The 20432-nt window shown below is 45.0% G+C and overlaps 1 protein-coding gene across 2 annotated transcripts in view; it reads left to right on the top strand.

Moving 5' to 3' along the window:
- The first annotated feature begins 4100 nt into the window (after positions 1–4100).
- Positions 4101–20432, top strand: part of OAF (out at first homolog) — an 81266-nt gene continuing 64934 nt past the window's right edge. Inside the window, exons 1-2 of one of the 2 annotated variants that reach the window (XM_077457377.1) lie at positions 4101–4246; positions 10576–10835. In XM_077457377.1, the coding sequence (XP_077313503.1) occupies positions 10620–10835 (216 nt within the window). In that variant the 5' untranslated portion in view covers positions 4101–4246; positions 10576–10619. Of the gene's footprint in view, positions 4247–5144; positions 5335–10575; positions 10836–20432 lie in introns of those variants that run through there. The other variant, XM_077457376.1, reaches the window with a different exon arrangement.

The following is a 20432-nucleotide window of genomic DNA, read 5'->3' as shown; positions in this document are numbered from 1 at the left end:
CCAATGTTGTGGACCAGGGTGGTGCTGTGGATATAGCATATCTTGATTTCAGCAAGGCATTTGTTACAGTTCCACACATAATGATCTAATACAAAAGTTGTACAAGCTAGGACTTCACATTTGGATGGTTCAGTGGATATGCAGTTGGCTAAAGGATAGATACCAAAGTGTGGTTGTAATTGGGGTTCACTCAGAACAGAGAGCAGTCACTAGTGGTGAACCACAAGGCTCTGTACTCGGTCCTGTTCTATTTAATCTATATGTAAGTGATATAACTAAAGGTTTGTTGGACAAGGTATGTCTTTTTTCTGATGATACAAAGGTGTGTAATAGGGTTGGTAGCCTTGGAGGTGTCTGTAACATGGAACATGATTTGACATTGCTGGAAGATTGGTCAAAGCAGTAGAAACTGCAGTTCAATTTTTCTAAATGTGAAATATTGCACCTAGGGATAAAAATAATCCCCCGAGAGAGTACAACATTGGGGGTACAGTGTTCGCCAGCACTACAGAAGAAGAAGATTTGGGGGTACTTATTTCAGATGATTGCAAAATGAGCAAACCATGTGACTAAGCAGTTGGAAAAGTGAATAGAATTCTAGGACGCATCACTAGAGGTATCACCAGCAGGAGGAAGGAGGTCCTGATTACCTTATATAGATCTTTAGTGAGACCTCTTTTAGAATACTGTGTCCTGTTTTGGAGACCACACTTACAGAAAGATATCGATAAAACAGAACGAGTACAGAGACAGGTAACAAAAATGGTGAAAGGTCTAGGCTCTAGGGGATAAAACATATCGAGTGCGAGTTCAGGAACTTAATATGTACAGTATGGAGGAAAGAAGGGAAAGGGGAGACAAAACTTTAAATACATCAAATGGGGTGAATAAGGTTCAGGAAGGTAGTCTCTTTAATATGAAACCAAAATCAAGAACACGGGGACATGACCCCAAACTAACTGGAGGAAAGTTCAAAATTAATCTAATGCCTCATACACACAATCAAACAATCCGGTGGAAAAGTCTCAAGTCCACCGGACAATCCGCCCATGTGTGTTTCTTTACCCAAAAGTCCGGCGGACTAAGAAAGTCGTTTTGCACTCCAATCTGTCCACCGGACTCGCATTTCGGCGGACAATACGGCCGTGTGTGTGCCAGTCCACCGTACTTTTGAAATGAACAGACTTTTCCTGCCCGGAGAAAAGTCCGCTCATTTTGAGCGCGGCTCCAGGTAGCCAGGGCTAGCGAAGGAGGCGTCACTGGCCCCGTCACCTGGTATGGACTTAAAGGGGAATCCCTACGCCAAAAAATCGGCATGGGGATCCCCCCTAGGTCCATATCAGACCCATTTCCGAGCACGCTACCCGGCCGGCCAGGAAAATGGGGTGGGGACGAAAGAGTGCCCCCCCCTGAGCCGTACCAGGCCGCATGCCCTCAACAGGGGGGGGTGCCTTGGGGAAGGGGGGGCTTTTTTCGGCGTAGGGATTCCCCTTTAAGTCCATACCAGGTGACGGGGCCAGCGACGCCTCCTTCACTGGTCCCGGCTACCTGGAGACGCGCTCAAAATGAGCGGACTTTCCTCAGCGTGTGTGGGCGAGTCCGTTCATTTCAAAAGTACGGCGGATAGTCCGGCGGACTTAGTACGGCGGATAGTCCGGCGGACTTAGTACGGCGGATAGTCCAACGGACTTAGTACGCCGTATTAGTCCACCGCAAAAGTACCGTGTGTGGGCAGGTAGCTCGTTCAGAAAGTCCAGCGGACAATCCGGCGGAAAGTCCGCCAGACTAAGTCCGCCGGCGCCGGATAGTCTGCTACGTGTGTACACGGTATTAGAAAGTATTTTTAGAAACTTCCCTTGTAATAGAACTAAAGAATTACAGGTCCTCTTTATTATGAGATCTGGGGTCTCTAAGACCCGGTAAACCACTATAATGTCACATGCGTATATATAAATATATATATATATATATATATATATATATATATATATATATATGTATTACAAGTGGTTGAAGATTTCACTCACTGACTTGTGGGAAATAGGGTACACTCTGGAGTACGCTTCAATAAAGAGCGTTTTGTTGGAAGTGCAGAATCATTTACTTTGTGATACATGTCCAAGAACTAGAAGAGCCCTGATCATAGGAGGATCTGAGGATCAATGTATAGTCATCTCCTCCGCTGTGCTTTTTAGTTGGGTTATTATGATGGACGATGGTGTGTCTTTCATCCACATACGGTATACAGCTCTGTGTTCTGGCTGCGGTCCCATCCACTTCCTGCAGGGCACTTTCACACCCTTCCTGCCCAGGGCAATGTTTAGCTTTCAGCGCTGTCTCACTTTGAATGACAATTACACAGTCATGCAGAAATGTACCCAAATGACATTTTTTATTATTTTTTTGGAACATTGTTTTTTTTTTTTTGCTAAATAAACAAAAAAGTTTTTCTTAGTTTCTGTTATAAAATTTTGCAAACAGGTCATTTTTCTCCTTCGCTGATGTGCGCTGATAAGGCTGCACTGATGGGCACTGATAGGTGGCACTGATAGGTAGCACTGATGGGCATTGGGCACTAATAGGCTGCACTGATAGATAGCACTGATGGCCTATGGGCACTAATAGGCTGCACTGATGGGCACTGATTAAGCGGCATTGATGAGGAAGCACTGATAGGCGGCACTGATTGACAGCACTGATGGGCACTAACAGGCGGCACTGATAAGAAGGCACTGATAGGCGGCACTGAAGTGCACTGTTGGGGCTGCATTGATAATCAGGACACTAGTGATCAATATCCTGATTATCAGTGCAGATGTCTCCTTCCACACTGGCCAGTTACTGGCTCTTCTCTCCTAATGTGCTGTCAGTGTGAGGAGAGGAATGCTGATAACCAGCAAATCTTGTTTACACTGTGATCACCTGTGATTAGACACAGCTGTTTACATGGTAAAGGGCCGCTGTGATTGGTCCTTTACCCTGATCTGTGTCTGAAGCACACAATGATCATAGAGCATGCTGTGGGGGGAGGGTATCTATTGGACAACCACACTGTAGAGCCACCTCATCCCTTTAAACCCGAACACCTATGAATTACACAGGTTCTGAGGCTAATTAAATGCAGATAAGGCACCTAGTACGTTTAATTACCACCCTAGTCAGCCACAGAACCTGTGTAATTAATATGTGTTCAGGTAAAGGGATGAGGTGGTGACCATAACTGTAGCCGTCGTTTTATAGTATGGTTGGCAAGTGGTTGAGGCCTGTGTGATGTGTCGCTTTCTATGTGTGTGTTTGTTGTGGTGCGGCATTGGGAAGCCTCTTCACTTGAATGAGCTTCCCTAAGGTTCCATTCACATTTAGCATTTTGGGATCTTGGGCAGAATCCCTGCAATCGCAAAACGCAGGTTTGGATGGCATTCATTGTCAATGCCACCCAAACACGGTGCGGTTTTGCAGTGCATATCAAGTGATAAATCGTGCTGCAATCACTGCAAACCACAATGCACAAAGCTTGTTACCCAAAAGAAGCTCATGTGCCTTTTTGGACAACAAGCTTTGCGTGTTGTGGTTGCAGTGCGATTTGAGATATCCCAAATTGGGAGAAACGCAGCAAAGCAGCACAAGTACCATTTTTTTGTCACTGAGGGAAATGCGTTTTGTGTTCTGCTGCTTATTTTCCTCACATAATGTGGGACTGTTACCTGTGCTTGGGGGTGACACTTATAATGATGGCGCTGGGAGCACGTTACAGGTTTTGCTGCATTTTTAGTGCGTTTCTGAGACGTGCGTTTCCAGAACACCCCGGGGTGACTACGGCCTGCAGTGTGAGGGGCCGCATTTCTATCACTATATCCTCCATTCATCACCCCCAGGGGGGTATTATTATCATTATAGAGGGAAAAATAAAGGGACACAGTATGATAGGATACAGGTAGAATCTGATCAGATGGGGAGTGACCCCCATACACACTCTCTGAGGGGATGGAAGGTGTTCCTGGCTGTGACAAGGAGGATGATGAGGGGATCACAGTGTGCGGGGTCACGTGCTCCTCATCCTCCTCTGTGACACGCTGTCTACCCCCCGAGCCGGCTCTGGCCCTTTAAGTCAAGGGGCAGGTCCTGGAGGAAGTGACGGCTCCCAGAGCCACCGCCTGGGGGAGAACATCCCGAGTCCGGCCCGGAGAGAGAGAGACAGACAGAGAGAGGAGCGGATGGTGGCCGGAGAGCAGCGGAGAGTCCTGGAGTGAGTTCACTGTCCTCCCCCCTCCCATACATCACAATTCACTTCTACTACTCCCAGATCTACACATCCCATCCATCCCTACTCACTTCTCATCTATTTACTTCTCTCTTCACCCTCCATCTATTCCCTCTACGAATCATCACCCTCTATGTATCCTGATATTACTGATCACCCTCCATGTGTCCCTGATACTACTGCTGATCACCCTCCATGTGTCCCTGATACTACTGCTGATCACCCTCCATGTGTCCCTGATACTACTGCTGATCACCCTCCATGTGTCCCTGATACTACTGCTGATCACCCTCCATGTGTCCCTGATACTACTGCTGATCACCCTCCATGTGTCCCTGATACTACTGCTGATCACCCTCCATGTGTCCCTGATACTACTGCTGATCACCCTCCATGTGTCCCTGATACTACTGCTGATCACCCTCCATGTGTCCCTGATACTACTGCTGATCACCCTCCATGTGTCCCTGATACTACTGCTGATCACCCTCCATGTGTCCCTGATACTACTGCTGATCACCCTCCATGTGTCCCTGATACTACTGCTGATCACCCTCCATGTGTCCCTGATACTACTGCTGATCACCCTCCATGTGTCCCTGATACTACTGCTGATCACCCTCCATGTGTCCCTGATACTACTGCTGATCACCCTCCATGTAGTCCCCGATGCTACTGATCGCCCTCCATGTAGTCCCCGATGCTACTGATCGCCCTCCATGTAGTCCCTCATAGTACTGATCGCCCTCCATGTAGTCCCTCATAGTACTGATCGCCCTCCATGTAGTCCCTCATAGTACTGATCGCCCTCCATGTAGTCCCTGATACTCCCCCTCTTTTGTGTTGTTTATGGTAAAACGGTATTCCAGATGTGTTGTATGACGTGTAGATTGGCTGGATGTTTTCTAGCTGTGGGAGGTGGAGGTCCCGATGGTCACTGATTTCCAGGTCCTCTGCCGAATGCCCTTTCCAAGCTAGTGGCCCCTGGGGTTATGGGACCCGGAAGACAGCGGTGGTCACTGTAGTAGTGGTAACTACTGCAGGGATTCTCTGCTTCCACGGGGATCTGAGAGGTATGGGATGTATACTGTATACTTGCTGTGGAAGCACACTGGAACTATGCAATCACATTCTTACCTGGAGCTCTTCTGTAAATACCTTTTTAGGCAGCGATGGGTGTACGTAGATTCCACCACTCTGGCACATGTGTACCCAGTGCCATATCCAGGGAATTGTATTGTCTATATAATACCATTAGGCTCTATTCACACTTGTGCATTGTGTGACTTTGGAGTGCGACTTTGGATGGGTGCGACTTTGCCAATGATAATGGACAACTGTTGCATGTATAACATTCAGATGCAACTTTCAAGCGACTTGGAGGGTTTACTTTGCAGTCTATGATATGAAAGTAGTGAAGGGACTTTTTTAAAGTTACACATATTTAAATGGTTGTCATTGAAAAACACGGGGTGTGACTTTAGTGTCCAAAGTCACATAACGAGGCGAGCAAGTGTAAATGGAGCCTAAGAGGTGCGTTCAGCTGTGTTCAAAATCCACCTTTTGCTATCCTGCCAAGGAGGTGCCAGGTCTGGCTAATGCCCCAGGTAGGTGAAAATCTCTGTGATAGACACCTCTACTGAGATCTCCACTAGGTTCCGGGTCCTGTGCTGAACGGCCGATGGATGGAGAACACAGGAGGTTGATTGCTTGGCAGACTCCATTTAGAGAATGCTTTATGTTTTCTGCGTGAATACAACGTGTTCTCTCATTGGATGAGGGGGGGAGAGTGTGACATCACAATGCAGAAGGCCAGCCGCTGAGCCCAGGACATGGATGCAAGCGGACATCACAGGATTTGCTGTGTCTAATTCACTGATTTTCAACTTTAGGAACATCAGCCAGGTATGGTGTATGTATGGTCACTATGGTCCATGCTGGACCAATGTAGCTATGTATGAAATGTATCTTTAAGGGCCCATTCACACATGTGCGACTTTGGACTTGCCAAGTCATAGCCTATTGTTTGCATTGGCATCTGTTTAGCTCGGTGCGACTTAAAAAAGGGGCCTGTACTACTTTGGTGCTACTTGTAATTCGACTTTGTTCCAGAGAGGTAAAAGTCGTTCTCCAAAGTCTTTGGAGATGCTCTAATGTGAATGGAGCCCAATGTGGTTCTAAATGCTCAAGGTTTTTTATCTTGATGTATTCTATGCACTAACGTAAAAAAAAACTTCTGGGTATGGCTTCTTCCCCCAGCTCTCCCTTATACTTGCCCCATCTCAATCCAGCCATGTGCACGAGAGAAGCGGCTCTCCCATGTCTTGTACTCTCTCCTCATTGGATCCTGCTGCTGTCAATCACAACCTGTGAGCCAATGAGGAGAGAGCGGGGGACTGGGCCATGAATAGACACAGAGTGTGGCTCGGGAGTGAGCCTGCTTGAGTGCCCCCATGGCAAAAAAAGCTTGCTATTGGGGGCACGTTGCATGACCACCAGCGGTGGACCCAAAAAGAAGAGGATCGGGGCTGCTCTGTTCAAAATCATTACACAGAATGGGTACTGTAAATATAACATGTTGTTCTGAAAAACTTTTTCTTTCCTTTTTAGAATCACTTTAAATCATTAAAGTATAAGTTCAACTTAAAAAACAATAAATGCAAATTTTTTTTGCAGGCAAAAAATGTACATTCGTTGGTTTCTTTTTCTTAAGATCCTACAAAAGAATTGCAGTGCCAGGCTCCTGCAGGCTGTCAGTATAGCTGTCTGCCCGGACCTCCGATTTGGGCAAGCAGTTTGTAAGTTGCAGGAAGATCAGTGAACTACTGGAGTGCTCACCAGCGCCCTCATAGTTCATTGAGAACTGCAATGGCGGAGGGTAGTTGTAGTTCATTCATTCACAGAACCCCGTGCATAAAGGAAAAGGTCATATGGACAGAGCCCTGCATGGTCATGCTGTTGTTGAATTGTGACAGCGGGTGTGGGGAGTAAATTCCCCTGATCGCTGTCACATTGGGGGTTGGGGTGGGGGCAGGTGATTTAGTAGCATGTTACACTCTAAATAAGGGGGTAACATGTTACTAAAGGTGAACCTATCCTTTAGTCCCCGTTCACACTGATGCAGTGCGGGATTTACAGTGATTCCTGCGAGTTTATGGCACCGCATCACAATCGCACTCCGTTCATGCGAACCACTGCAGGTGTTAATGTTAACCTAATGACACCCCAAAAATAGTTTGGGATTGGCTGAATCGGATCCCATGGGTGTGAACACCCATGCGATCTGATTCCAGTGTGGCAAAAAAAGGTGCATGCTCCTTTTTTTTTTTTTTTTTTTTTTTTTTTTTTTTTTTTTTTCTGTGCAGAAAGAATAGGCTGAAACGCACTGTAAAGAATCCCATGTGATTTGTACAGGAATGTGGTGCGATTCACATGCGGTTCCCCGCATGAACCGGGGCTTGAAGCTGAATTCCGGGGATAAGACATCTGATCAAACAATCGTTTACAGAATTGGACTTTTTTATCAAATTTAAAGGCCTGTCAGAAAATCTGAAGATAAATTTCATCCGATGAACGATCTGCTGATTTTCCTCATCGTTAGTAAGCTGCTTTTCACAGCCGATTACCAATTTTCGGCAGACAAAAATTGGATGTGCAGGCTTGAAAATGTTTGTCTGATGTGACCACAACTTCTGATCTTTCTTTTCATTAGTATGGTTTTCTGACAAAAAAATAAAAATCTGAAGAGCAAGTCTAGGCATGCTCAGAAATGAAAGGACACATAACGTCACTTCTGACGTTAAATTCTGTCGTAAAAACATTTTCTGATGGTGAGTAACCTCTTCACTTTCAATTTGAGACTAGCAGCAAACAAAAAACTGATGAAAATTCGTCCAATAATCTGACTGTGTACAAGGCTTTAGAATGATCAAAATGGCACATTAATTTGATTTACTGAGACTGGAGAGTGCAAAAAATGGTGCAACTGTGCAGGGTAGCCAATCAGCTTCCAGTCTTTGTCAAAGCCTAATCACTTCCCACCCGTATGGATCCCATATGACATCCTGGAGTTGAAGTGGAGATATCTGGGGATTTCCTGGAGCTACAGACATCATCCACATCTCTTTGTCTTCAGCTGGTAAAAGCCATCCTAGTGGCTGATTAGCCCCCCTCCACCTATGGGTGCCTCTCCAGGCTCTCCGATCACATGGACCTGATCTGGAGGTGACATCAAGTTACCAAAGAGCTGGCCACGGACTGGATAGTCTCTGGCCATCTCTATGATCCGCTACCATTCATGGTAAGGGAAACCTGGCAATGAAGCCTTTCATCTTTACAGCTGGTTTCCTACTGTGCATGTGCGAAGCGCACTGAGCTTTCTAACTGGCCCGGTGGCAGAGGAAGAAGGAGGGGGGCCGAACTTTGAGGAATCTCACCACGGGGATGGGGACCTCTCAAAAACAGGGGTGGTGGAAGCAAACAAGCCGAGTTTCCCCTTTTGGGTGGAGTTCCGCTTTTAAAGGATGTTTTTTTAAAACAAATTCTGATCTCTTCATCACCACTTCACTGGATACTTGGACTATTTTTTTGTTTATTAATCATACAACATATATATTATTTGACTTATTTTATTTCACTAAGTGCCGGTTCACACAGGGCAGCCCGACTTGCAAGGTGATCTGCACACAACTTCATCCCTGTGAAATGCCTCCTGTATAGAAGTCAATGCAAGTTGCCCCAAAGTAGCACAGGAACCTTTGTTGTCAGTTGGAGTGACTTGAGTCGCTCCTATTAGAACAGCTCCATAGTACAGAATGCAGAGCGACTTGTCAGGTGGCTAATGCCGCGTAAACACGAGCGCAATGTCCGACGGAAAAAGTCAGACGGAAGCTTTTCACCGTATATTCCGATCGTGTGTATGCCTCGTCGAACTTTTGTTTTTTGAAAATTCTGACGGACCTAGAAATAGAACATGTTCTAAAAATTTCCGACGGAACCAATTCCTATCGGGAAATGTCTGTATGCTGTTCTGACGGACCAAAAACAACGCATGCAAGTACGAGACGGAAGCTATTGGCTACTGGCTATTGAACTTCTTTTTCTAGTACCGTCTTAAGTGCTGTACGTCACCGCGTTCTTAACGATCAGACTTTGGTGTGATCGTGTGTATGCAAGACAGTTTCAGTGGAATTCCGTCGGAACAACCTTCAGAGTTTATTCCGGTGAGAGAACCAGTCGCCCCTGTGTGAGCCATCACTTAGGGTGCTTGTTTTATTATATGTAGAGTGCTGCATTTTCTGCATTACTTGTTTTGAGGGTGTTTTCTATAGGTCTATTGCACTCAGCTTGCTGATATAATATTTTATTGATTTGATGTTAGAAGCTGATTGGTTACCATGCACAGCTGCACCAGATTTTACACTCTCCAGTTTTGGTAAATGTGTTAGGGTCCTTTCACACGGGGCGGATCAGTTCTGATCCGCCCCGTAGATGTCCGTTTGCTCAGCGGGGATCACTCCGCCGATCCCCGCTGAGCAGGGAGATGACAGGTCTGTCTCTGCACACTGCGCAGGGACGGATCTGTCACAGCGCCGCTCTCCCCTATGGGAGATCGGATGACGACGGACCGCAGTGCCCGTCGTCATCCGATCCGATCCGCAGACGGATGGAAAAATAGCTTTTTCCTCCGTCACACTTTTTCGGATCGGAGCGGGTCGGATGTCAGCGGACATGTCACCGCTGACATCCGACGCTCCATAGAGCTCTATGGAGCACCCGTTCAGGTCCGCCTGAAAAACTGACAGGCGGGCCTGAACGGCACGTTGGTGTGAAAGAGGCCTTACTCTATTGGAAGATTCTAAACATAGGGCAGTAGATGGATTGGTAAGTATCGGTTGCATCAAGCAATTTTTTTTGGATCTTCTGATTTGTATTTTTATCCTGTTGTCGTACGTAGAATCGATCCATGTATGACTGTTCATACACTGACCCATGTCTATTGGAGATGTAAAAGTAAAGTGACTATTCTGAGCAGACGATGACCAATCACACACCTGGGTGCTGTTTTGGTATGCGGAGTGAAGGTGATCATGTGACCCAATAATGAGCACAGTTAGTAGAGTTTAGTGATGTGACCCTTATGAGTCTTTCCTCTCCCAGATCTCGCACTAAAGCCCCTCCAGCCCGCATTGTATGGCTCCTTCTCCTCCTCGCTGTGTTTACTGTCAGCACTGATCCCGTCTCTGCTGTCACTGTGCAGGAATCCACCCCGGGAGGGGGGAACATTTCTCATTTCCTTTTTTCTTTCCCTCTAGGTTTTCCCGTTTACACCTCCTGCCCCGGCACTCTCTGCCCGGTGATGTTTCCTCTGGTGCTGCCCAGAAAGTTGTGGCTTCTCCTTCCTATGCTGTGGTGCTGCCAGCCGAGCCTCAGTGAGCTGAAAGTTCGCGTTCGCCTTGAAGACGGGCAAGTCGCAGAAGAGAGCCTGCAGGCGGATAACGATAGAGACTGTATTGCTTTGGAGTTCCGGAAAGCAGATGGAACATTTATTACTTACTTGGCTGACTTCAAACAGGTGAGCGGAGAGGATTGCAAACATGACTTCCATGGCTGGGGGGCTCGGCACGTACCGGGGTGCAGGCATGCAATTCAGTGCTCAGATTTGTAGAATTGATAAAATGTACTTAAAGTAGAACTTCACTCTCCCAGTCCGCAGTGATTATTTTAATCCTCATGCTGCTAGCACTAGCAAATAGATAGGAAAGTGTGTGTGTATGTGTATGTATATGTATATATATATATATATATATATATATATATATATATATATATATATATATATATATATATAATTTTATTTTATACTTTTTTTTTTTTTTTTTTTTTTCTCTTTACATTTCTTCAGTTACCTCCTGGTTTCTTGCCTAGGCAAATGATGCCATACATCCCAGTAGTCTAATACTTACCTGCCCTGTGTAGAGGTTTGGCACAGAGCAGCCCCGATCCTCTTCTTAGGTCCCACACCAGCTTTCCTGGCTCCGCCCTCCCGACTGGTACCCCCATAGAGAGCAGCTCTCCATGGGGGCATCCGAGCCAAGCCACTGCTCAGTATGTGCATTCAGACACGGAGCCATGGCTGGGCCCCTCCATCTCCTGATTGGCTCACTGACTGTGAATAACAGCCAAAACCCAATCAGGAGCATGAGTCCCAAGAGAGGAAAGGATCTTGTGGACATCACTTGATCAAGAGGGGGCTGGGGGTTGGGCAGCTTTGTCTCCTGATTGGCTCACTGACTGTAGTTGGCTTTTGGCTCTCAATCTGGGATGCAAGACTTGCATGGACATCGCTGGATTGAGGGGGTTGTTGCACACAGGTTTTTTACCTTTATGCATGAAGGTAAAAAAAGTGGGCCTGGCCCCACCCCCTCTGTCTCTGGCTCACTGGCAGTTATTGACAGCATCCGGAGCCAATGGCTGCCACTACTGCCAAAAGCCAATCGGGAGTGAGTCCCCGGAGAGAGGCAAGGCTCTCGTGGACATTGTTGGATCGAGGGGGGGCTCAGGTAAGTATTACGGGTGGCTGGGAGGGCTGCTGTACACAGGTTTTTTACCTTCATGCATAAAGGTAAAAAACCTTGTGCCTTTACAACCACTTTCAGGTGTGTGTGTGTTTGGGTTTTTTTTTTTTAATTACAAGAGCTACTAGAGTTACTTAAATTACCTCATTTCTGAAGTTGTTTTCTGAGAAGAGAATCTTTGTATTGTAATTTATTCTTTAAATTCTGAGCATGCGTGGTCTTGGTCACTCTATCTATTTATTTTTTCTTTCTTTTTAATTTTATGGACGAATACTGTAGTTATTGAATGAAAAAGTTTGTTCTGTTATCATACTAGAAACATTTTCGTGTTTGGATAATTTTGCATTAATGGTCGTGATCGGCAATAGCTGTGCACTAATGATCAGATTATCGGACGATCGTCCCGAAAGCAGTATTTTTTTGTATGAATTTCTCATTGTGCATACTAGACAAAATTCATTGCTTAGGCAGGCGTTTTCATAAAATTCTCATTGTAATTCCCATGTGCCTAACACATAGCTTAAATTGTTCACGCTTCTCCGTTAAAATTCCCAGGACTAAACTGAGTCGAAGTTTTGTGTGGTGTGTGGGGGGGGGGGGGGTCATTTGTATAAATGGTGCTTGGTGGGTGCATGGGTTTTGTGTGGGGGGGGGGGGGGTCATTTTGTATAAATGGTGCTTGGTGGGTGCATGGGTTTTGTGTGGGGGGGGGGGGGTCATTTTGTATAAATGGTGCTTGGTGGGTGCATGGGTTTTGTGTGGGGGGGGGGGGTCATTTTGTATAAATGGTGCTTGGTGGGTGCATGGGTTTTGTGTGGTTTTTTTTTTTTTTTAATTTTTACCACCTGGTGATCCAGTCAGAAAGTCTGTTATTATCTCTGTGTGTGTGTGTGTGTGTGTGTATATATATTTATTTTTATTTTTTTTCCCAGCTTACTTTAACCCCTTCATGACCATGTTATTTTTGGCTACTTGGCACTACACTACTTTAACTGGTAATTTCTCGGTCTTGCAAACCTGTACCTAAAATGACATTTTTGTTTCACACAAGTAGCGCTTTCTTTTGGTGGTATTTAATCGGCACTGGATTTTTTTTGTTATAGAAATGAAAAAAGACCGAAAATTTAGAAAAAGAATAAAATGTATAATATATATATATATATATATATATATATATATATATATATATATATATATATATATATATATATATATATATATATATATATATATATATATATTCTCCAACAAAAAAAATAAAATCTTCATACATGTAGGCCAAAATGTATTCTGCTACATGTATTTTGGTATAAAAAAAAATCCCAGTAAGTATACTGGGACTGTGATGGGCAGGTAATCTGACAGTAAGGGTACTTTCACACTGGGGCGTTGGGGGCATTGGCGGTAAAGCGCCGCTATTTTTAGCAGGGCTTTACTTTAGTTTTTGCTGCGCTTTTCGGCCGCTAGCAGGGTGTATTTAAAGAGGGATTCCGCCAAAAAAAAATATATTAAAAGCCAGCAGCTATAAATACTACAGCTGCTGACTTTTAATAAATGGACACTCACCTGTCCCGGGTTCCAGCGATGCCGAGGCCGATCGACCGCTCGGGCCTCGGCTGCTGCCGCCACCATTCTAGGTGAGGGAATCAGGAAGTGAAGCGAATCGGCTTCACTTCCCGGTTCCCTGCTGCGCATGCGCGAGTTGCGCCGCGCAATAGGAAATCTCCGCGCTGTCACTGGGACCCGTGTGTGTCCCAGCAGACAACGCGGCAGGGCAGGAAATGGCGTAGACTCCCACGGGAGTCTATGCCCGGAAGTGGGTGAAAATACCTGTATTTGACAGGTATCTCCACCCCCCTCCCCCCCTGAAAGGTGTCAATTGTGACACCGGAGGGGGGGAGGGTTCCGATCAGCGGAGGTTCCACTTTAGGGTGGAATCCCGCTTTAAGCCACGCTAGTGGCTGAAAAAGGGTTAAAAGCGCTGCTGCAGCATGGCTTTGCCAGAGCTTTTTTTTTTTTTTTTTTTTTTTTTTTGCCCAATAGGGAAAAAAAACTAAAAAATTCTCTAACGACAAAATATTATTAGCTGGAGTTCAGCTTCAATGTGTTAGGCTCGGTTCACACCAGACGCGGCACGACGTGCCGCGCCGCGACCTGACAAGTCGCCCCCGTTCTGTACTACGGAACCGTTCTAGTAGGAGCGACTCGAGTCGCTCCGACTTAGAAAAAAGGTTCCTGTACTACTTTTGCGGCGACCTCGGGCGACTTGCATTGACTTCTATACAGAAGTCATTTTGCAAGTCGCCGCTGAGGTCGCGGCGCGGCAAGTCGTGCCGCGTCTGGTGTGAACCGAGCCTAAGTCAAGATCATCTAAATCTGCTAATCTAACACTATCTTCCCGCAGACTGACATCGCTGCTGTCCAAAGGTGTCTCTGTTGCTCCTCCATCCAGAGTGGAGACATCCTAAGACAGGAAGTGTGTTATTGGCTGGATCACCAGGTAAAAATAAAGAGGACAAAATCCTTTTAAAAAAGAAAACAAATGCAGCCGTCACATTTTTAAGGCTTGAAAAGCTGCAATATATTACCCCCCCCGGCCTGTGCTAAAGCCGGAAGATGGCCACAGCGTGGGCTTAATTTGCTGGGAGGGTGTACATGGATGTCCTTCCTGTGATCTCGCGTGCCCCCTGCAGCATACGGACTCAGCTGATCACAGGTCAGGGTAAAGGGCCAATCACAGCAGCCCTTTACTATGTGATCAGCTGTGTCCAATGACAGCTGATCACAGAAGTAAACACAAGCCTGTGAGGGGAGAAGAAGGGAGCCAATAACTGGCTTGTGTTAAAGGGAGATTGGCACTGATTATCCGTGTCCTGATTAACAATGCCCATCAGTGCTGTCAATCAGGGCTTGTCAGTGCCGCCTCATCAGCGCACATCAGTGAAGGAGATAGAGATATTTGGGTGAATAAAATGACGCGAAAGGTCGTACGATATTTGGATCGTGTGTATGGGCCATAAGTTCACCTTCAGGAAGATTTTCTAAAAATCCCTGGAGGCTAGTCTATGTCCAATAAATGGTACATACCCGAGCTCCCATTACAGGTGCAGGTCTTGGGTGGCCCTTGTGGTTCCTCTCCCCATCCATGTATACAGGACGGGCTGAACATCACAGTAATGTGGGAACTCCAGGATGTTCAGACTGCGCACGGCGTTCTCTTCAGCTGCACCGGGCCGTTCAAACTGCATGCAAGTACGGCGCATGGCCTCCATCACTTGCCCGCTTCAAAAAAAATGGAAAAATAAAAGAACAATGATATGCTTCCTATACATGTATCATATTTTCCATCTGCCCGAGAACTTTGGATTGTTATTTGTGTGATTTCCATCCAGTACAGCTTTGTATAGTATGCATAGTGTCCCCATCTGTCTGCTGACAGACTTCCTATAGAAGTGCCCCGTTATAGAGGCTCCTTTTTATTGCTCACACTTTACTGAGAGCTCCGTTATCTTTTCTATATAGTGGAATGCACAGATGGATATGAATTCCCCATTATAGTGAGTTAAACGCCAATATTCCTGACACCAGGTAGGGAGCGCCGTATACAGACACATAGATGGTGTATTATGTCTCTCAGTGATTTACACTCACCGGACACTTTATTAGGTATACCTTGCTAGTCCTGGGTTGGACCTCCTTTTGCTCTAATTATTTGAGGCATAGATTTAACAAGGTGTTAGAAACGTTCCTCAGATTTTGGTCCATACTGACATGATATCATCACGCAGTTGCTTCAGATTTGTAAGCTGCACATCTATGATGCAAATCTCCCGTTCCACCACATCCCAAAGGTGCTCTATTGCATTGACATCTGGTGACTGTGGAGTAGACTGACCTCATTGTCATGTACAAGAAACCAGCGGTGAGATGATTTGAGCTTTGACATGGCTCCTTCCAGCAGGACAATGCATCATCAGAAGATTGGTACACTGTAGTCGTAAAGGGTTGGACATGGTCAGCAACAATACTCAGGTAGGCCGTGGCATTTAAACAATTCTCAGTCGGTACTATGGGGCCCAAAGTGTGCCAAGAAAATATCCCCCACACCATTACACCACCACCAGCCTGAACCATTAATACAAGGCATGATGGATCCATGCTTTCATGTTGTTTATGCCAAATTCTAACCCTACCATCTGAATGTCGTAGCTAAAACCAAAACTATAGGCAACGTGTTTCCAATTTTGGTGAGCCCGTGCAAATTGTAGCCTCAGTTTCCTGTTCTTAGCTGATTGGTGTCAACTTCTGCTGCTGTAGACCATCTGCTTCAAGATTAGATGTGTTGTACGTTCAGAGATGGTATTCTGCATACCTTGGTTGTAACAAGTAGTTATTTGAGTTACTGTTACCGTTTTTATCATCTCAAATCAGTCTGCCCATTCTCCTCTGACATTAACAAGGCATTTCCCTCTACACAAATGCCACTCACTGGATATTTTCTCTTTTTCATTCCATTCCATTCTCTGTAAACCCTAGAGAAGGTTGTGTGTGCAAATCCCAGTAGATCAGCAGTTTTTGAAATACTCAGACCACCATATCTGGCACCAACAACCACGCCATGTTCAAAGTCAATTAAATCCCCCTTTTCCCCCATTCTGGTGCTCTGTTTGAACTTCAGCAAGTTGTCTTCACCACATCTAGATGCATAAATGCATTGAGTTGCTGCCATGTGATTGGCTGATTAGCAATTTGTGTTACCAAGTAATTGAACAGATGTACGTGTATATATAAAGTGTTTCCCTCTCTTCCATTAGTGATGTTTTGTTTTTTTTCTTGACCTCTAAACATTAATTTTCAATTGTATTTTCTGTTCTTTGTGCCTTTTTTATTATGGGGGCAGTTTTATGGCTCCTGCTTGTTGCATAGTGTAGTCATGGAAGGTTCTACAACACGAAATCTATTAGACATATATCTGTATAAGAAGACACAGAGAGACAATAATTATCTCTGATTGGCTGCTGTGGATTGTAGATTATGCGTCCTGCTCTTTGCCTTACTCAAGTGAAATAAGCCAATTGCTGTATTTGTAAAGTAGATTGTGGGCGAAATGATTGTGTTGTGTAATCTTGTAGTCAGTTTGGTGGAAGTTTTTTCATTTGTTCTCAATTTATCTTGCAAAGGAACACATTTCTAACTTTGACCAAATATGTAAAACTGAAGAGGAGCTTTGTCTGTCTCCTGCTCTGTCCGCATTTTGAGCCGGTTCACACACATAGGCATTTTTTAGTTTTGCAGAAGTGTACATATAACGTGGCTTCCTATGAGTCGCATTCATAGCTGTAGAAGAAAAACCCCCCCAAATTTTTTCTGGAATACCCCGCGCTTGGACTACAAATATGTGAGTAGATACGGTATATAAGCTGCTCCCCCTCAAAGTGCAAAGAAACTTGACTTTGTGAGTTGTGGGTTGTGAATGATAAAGGGGGCGCTAAATAAAATAACAATAACAAAGAAGCGTCCTGACGATGTCATTACGACGAAACGTACGTCGAGGCGCATTTTGGTCCGAACTTTTGGTTCCCGAGATCCGGGGATGGAACGCACGCCAATTCAAGCAGCGGAAGCGGCACAGCTAGGTTCCAACTCATCCGGTCTGATGCGTTCGTTCCTTCTAGTGCCGAGCTTATGGTACTTTTAAAGTAAGAGGGCATTTGGCTATTTTTGTTTTTCTGTTCTTTTAAAGAAAACGTCATCCCATGGTCCGGTTTTCTCTATAGTTTTTCTTGAGCAAACGTGTATTGAAACAATATCACTGGTACACCTAAGCAGAGTTTCTCCATCAAGGTTGGCAGTTCCTTAAACCTGCTAAAGCTACACCTGACCTTACTTTTTAAATAAAGGGGTCAAGGTGAGTTGGTGAGTAGGCTACTTACCATAGTTCACTGGGTGATGTGTTTGTCCATTCCTCCGAAGCGGTGACGGGATACAGGATTTATTCCTACTTCATTTTCACTATTTTCTATGCATATGGACAATTTGTTGACTTTTTTTTTTTTTTTTTATATATGTTCACTTTTTTTGAGTTGATCTTATGTATTTAATGTATATTGCAGTATGTATTGAATAGTAAGATACCTGCGGTATTAAGCACTAGAGCATTCATAGCTTGGAAAGGTCCTGCGATTTTGGTCCAGTTTCAGAAAGCCGCCAAGACTCCTGTATGCATCTTTGGGACATCATAGAAGTCTATTGGAAAGCATCGCTTAAGCCTTTTTTTTATTTTTATTTTTTTTTTTCATGCTAGTTTGGAAAATGGAGAGGTTACTAAAATTACAGAAATTCTCGTATGACAGAATAAAAATCTGGAAGTGATGTCATGTATTTGTATTGTGTGTTTGAAGGAAAACTCTACTGATTAAACAAATCCGTCCATTCTGGTCTCATACGGGGAAAAGTTTTTCATGTTTGTTCCTTTTGGATAATCTCAGCTGAACTGTTGTGATTGACTCTCAAAAGCTGTGTACCAATGTTCAGATTATCGTACGAACGATTATTTTTTTTTTTTTTATCCAATTTTCTGATTTCTGTTTACTAGGCTTAACCCGCACAAACTGCAGGCTAGCTGCACTTTTCCCAAAGCACAGCAAGATCGCACAGGGGCAGTGTGAAGTCGCCTTTAGGTGATCCCCCAAAAATGTATCTCTTCAGAGAAGCCTATTCTGCCTCCACCTAACAGCTGAACTTTTAATTCTTCCATCAGCCCATCCCTCGGTTATTACCTTTTTTGTACCACTTGCCCCACCCTATTAGATTGTAAGCTTTTATGGGCAGGGCCCTCTAGTATTGTCTGTACTGTGTTGTGTGTTTGTTTTTTGGGGTGTGTTTTTTTTTTTTATTTTTTTTTTTTTATTTTTTTTATATAGATATATAGATATCTATCAAGTGCTGTGCAGACTGTTGGCACTATATAAATCCCGTATAATAATAATATTATTACCACTACCATTATAATATTATTATTAATAGTAGTAGTAATAATACTAATAAATAATGGTGGTAGTAATAATGATAATAATAAATATAGTAATGATAGTAGTTAGCCCTGTGAAAGGATCTTTCTTGGAGATCAGGTGTGCACATGTCATGCTGTTCCCAAGGATGGCACCATAACACTGGGAGTGATGACATCATCAGGAGGCTGGTATTTGTTCTTTATCCAATGACAGATGGGAAAGTTCTTAAGGCTACATTCAGACTGGCGATTCCTACTGCGGCTCCGAGCGACTAGTTGTGGCCGCTGGCCCTGTTCACTATGTTGACTGTCGGGCGCAGCTATTCATGGCTCTCTGCGCAGCCAGTGATTACCAGCGGTGATCGCTGGCTGTGCAGTCAGCTGCGGATACCTGTGGCTGCCGGCGATCTGTCATTACAGTCTTAGCATCTCTAGACTCCAGGTGCTGCTTGCAGCCAGCCCATGATTACATAGTTAGGTTGAATAAAGACACCAACCAGTCCATCCAGTTCAACCTGAGTAAGTGTCTACAATTGTCCCTATCCCTGTACATTGCACACTCACATCGGTCCCTACCCTCAAGGAGCCCACAGTCCAAGGTCCCCTTTCCTATATTAGGGCCAATTTTGGACAGAAGCCAATTAACCTACTAGCATGTCTTTGGAGTGTGGGAAGAAACTGGGGTACCCAGAGGAAACCCACACAGGCACAGGGAGAAGATGCAAACTCCAGGCAGGTAGTGTCATGGTTGGGATTCGAACCAGCGACCCTTTTTACTGCTAGGTGAGAGTGCTAACCACTACACCAATGTGCCGCCCATTAAAGTCTATAAGGATGCAGCTGCTGCACGGACACAGTCACTCGTCCTATTGTGACAGGCGTTTGGGTGCAGATGAATGGCTGAACGCACCCTGTCTATGTTCAGGTCCATGCACCCACACACCTGGCTTGTTGGGATGAGCTGCTATGTCTAGAGACTCTGAAGAAGACCGGCTTGTTTGTGATACGGCTCGGCCTCGGCGCCCGTGTAAACGAAGCCCAACGGTGGAAATTTTTAAAGTGATTTGTCGCTCAGCAATTACGATTCATCAACCTCGCGGCTCATCGGCATTTGTTATGCTTGGCTACAAATCGCTGAAGGAAAGTGATATGTAACAGAGCACAACCCAATGTTGTAGCACACAGCGTGCGACTTTAACAATGAAATCACTGCTGGGATCACTGTAATTAGCAATTTGTAGTGTGATTAATCTCTGCAAACAAATCATCCAGAGGGCTACTGGCAGCCTTCCTGCAGACAGTCTACACATGGGGCTGATGTTCAGACTTCCATGTTGTCATAGTGCAGAATGGAAGTAGTCGGGGTGATGTCACATCTTTGCAGAACAGGGGCTCACTACTTCTAGTAGGATGAGGGTCTCTTCTTGCAGAAGAGCCCTCACTAACTCTGTGCAATTTAAGAGGGACTCCAAAGGATGCTTACATAAATGGCACATTCAGTTTTCAATACCTGACACAGGTTGAAACTAAAGATAAGTGTCCTTGTAGATGAAGCGCTCTGCAGTCTGAAATCTGCTTCCAG

Source organism: Lithobates pipiens, unplaced genomic scaffold, assembly GCF_037356315.1.
Source record: "Lithobates pipiens isolate NorthernLeopardFrog02 unplaced genomic scaffold, aLitPip1_a1.2 Scaffold_27, whole genome shotgun sequence".
In the NCBI taxonomy this organism is placed as follows: domain Eukaryota; kingdom Metazoa; phylum Chordata; class Amphibia; order Anura; family Ranidae; genus Lithobates; species Lithobates pipiens.
Note: the sequence above shows the minus strand (reverse complement) of the source record. Positions and strands in the feature narration are given on the sequence as shown.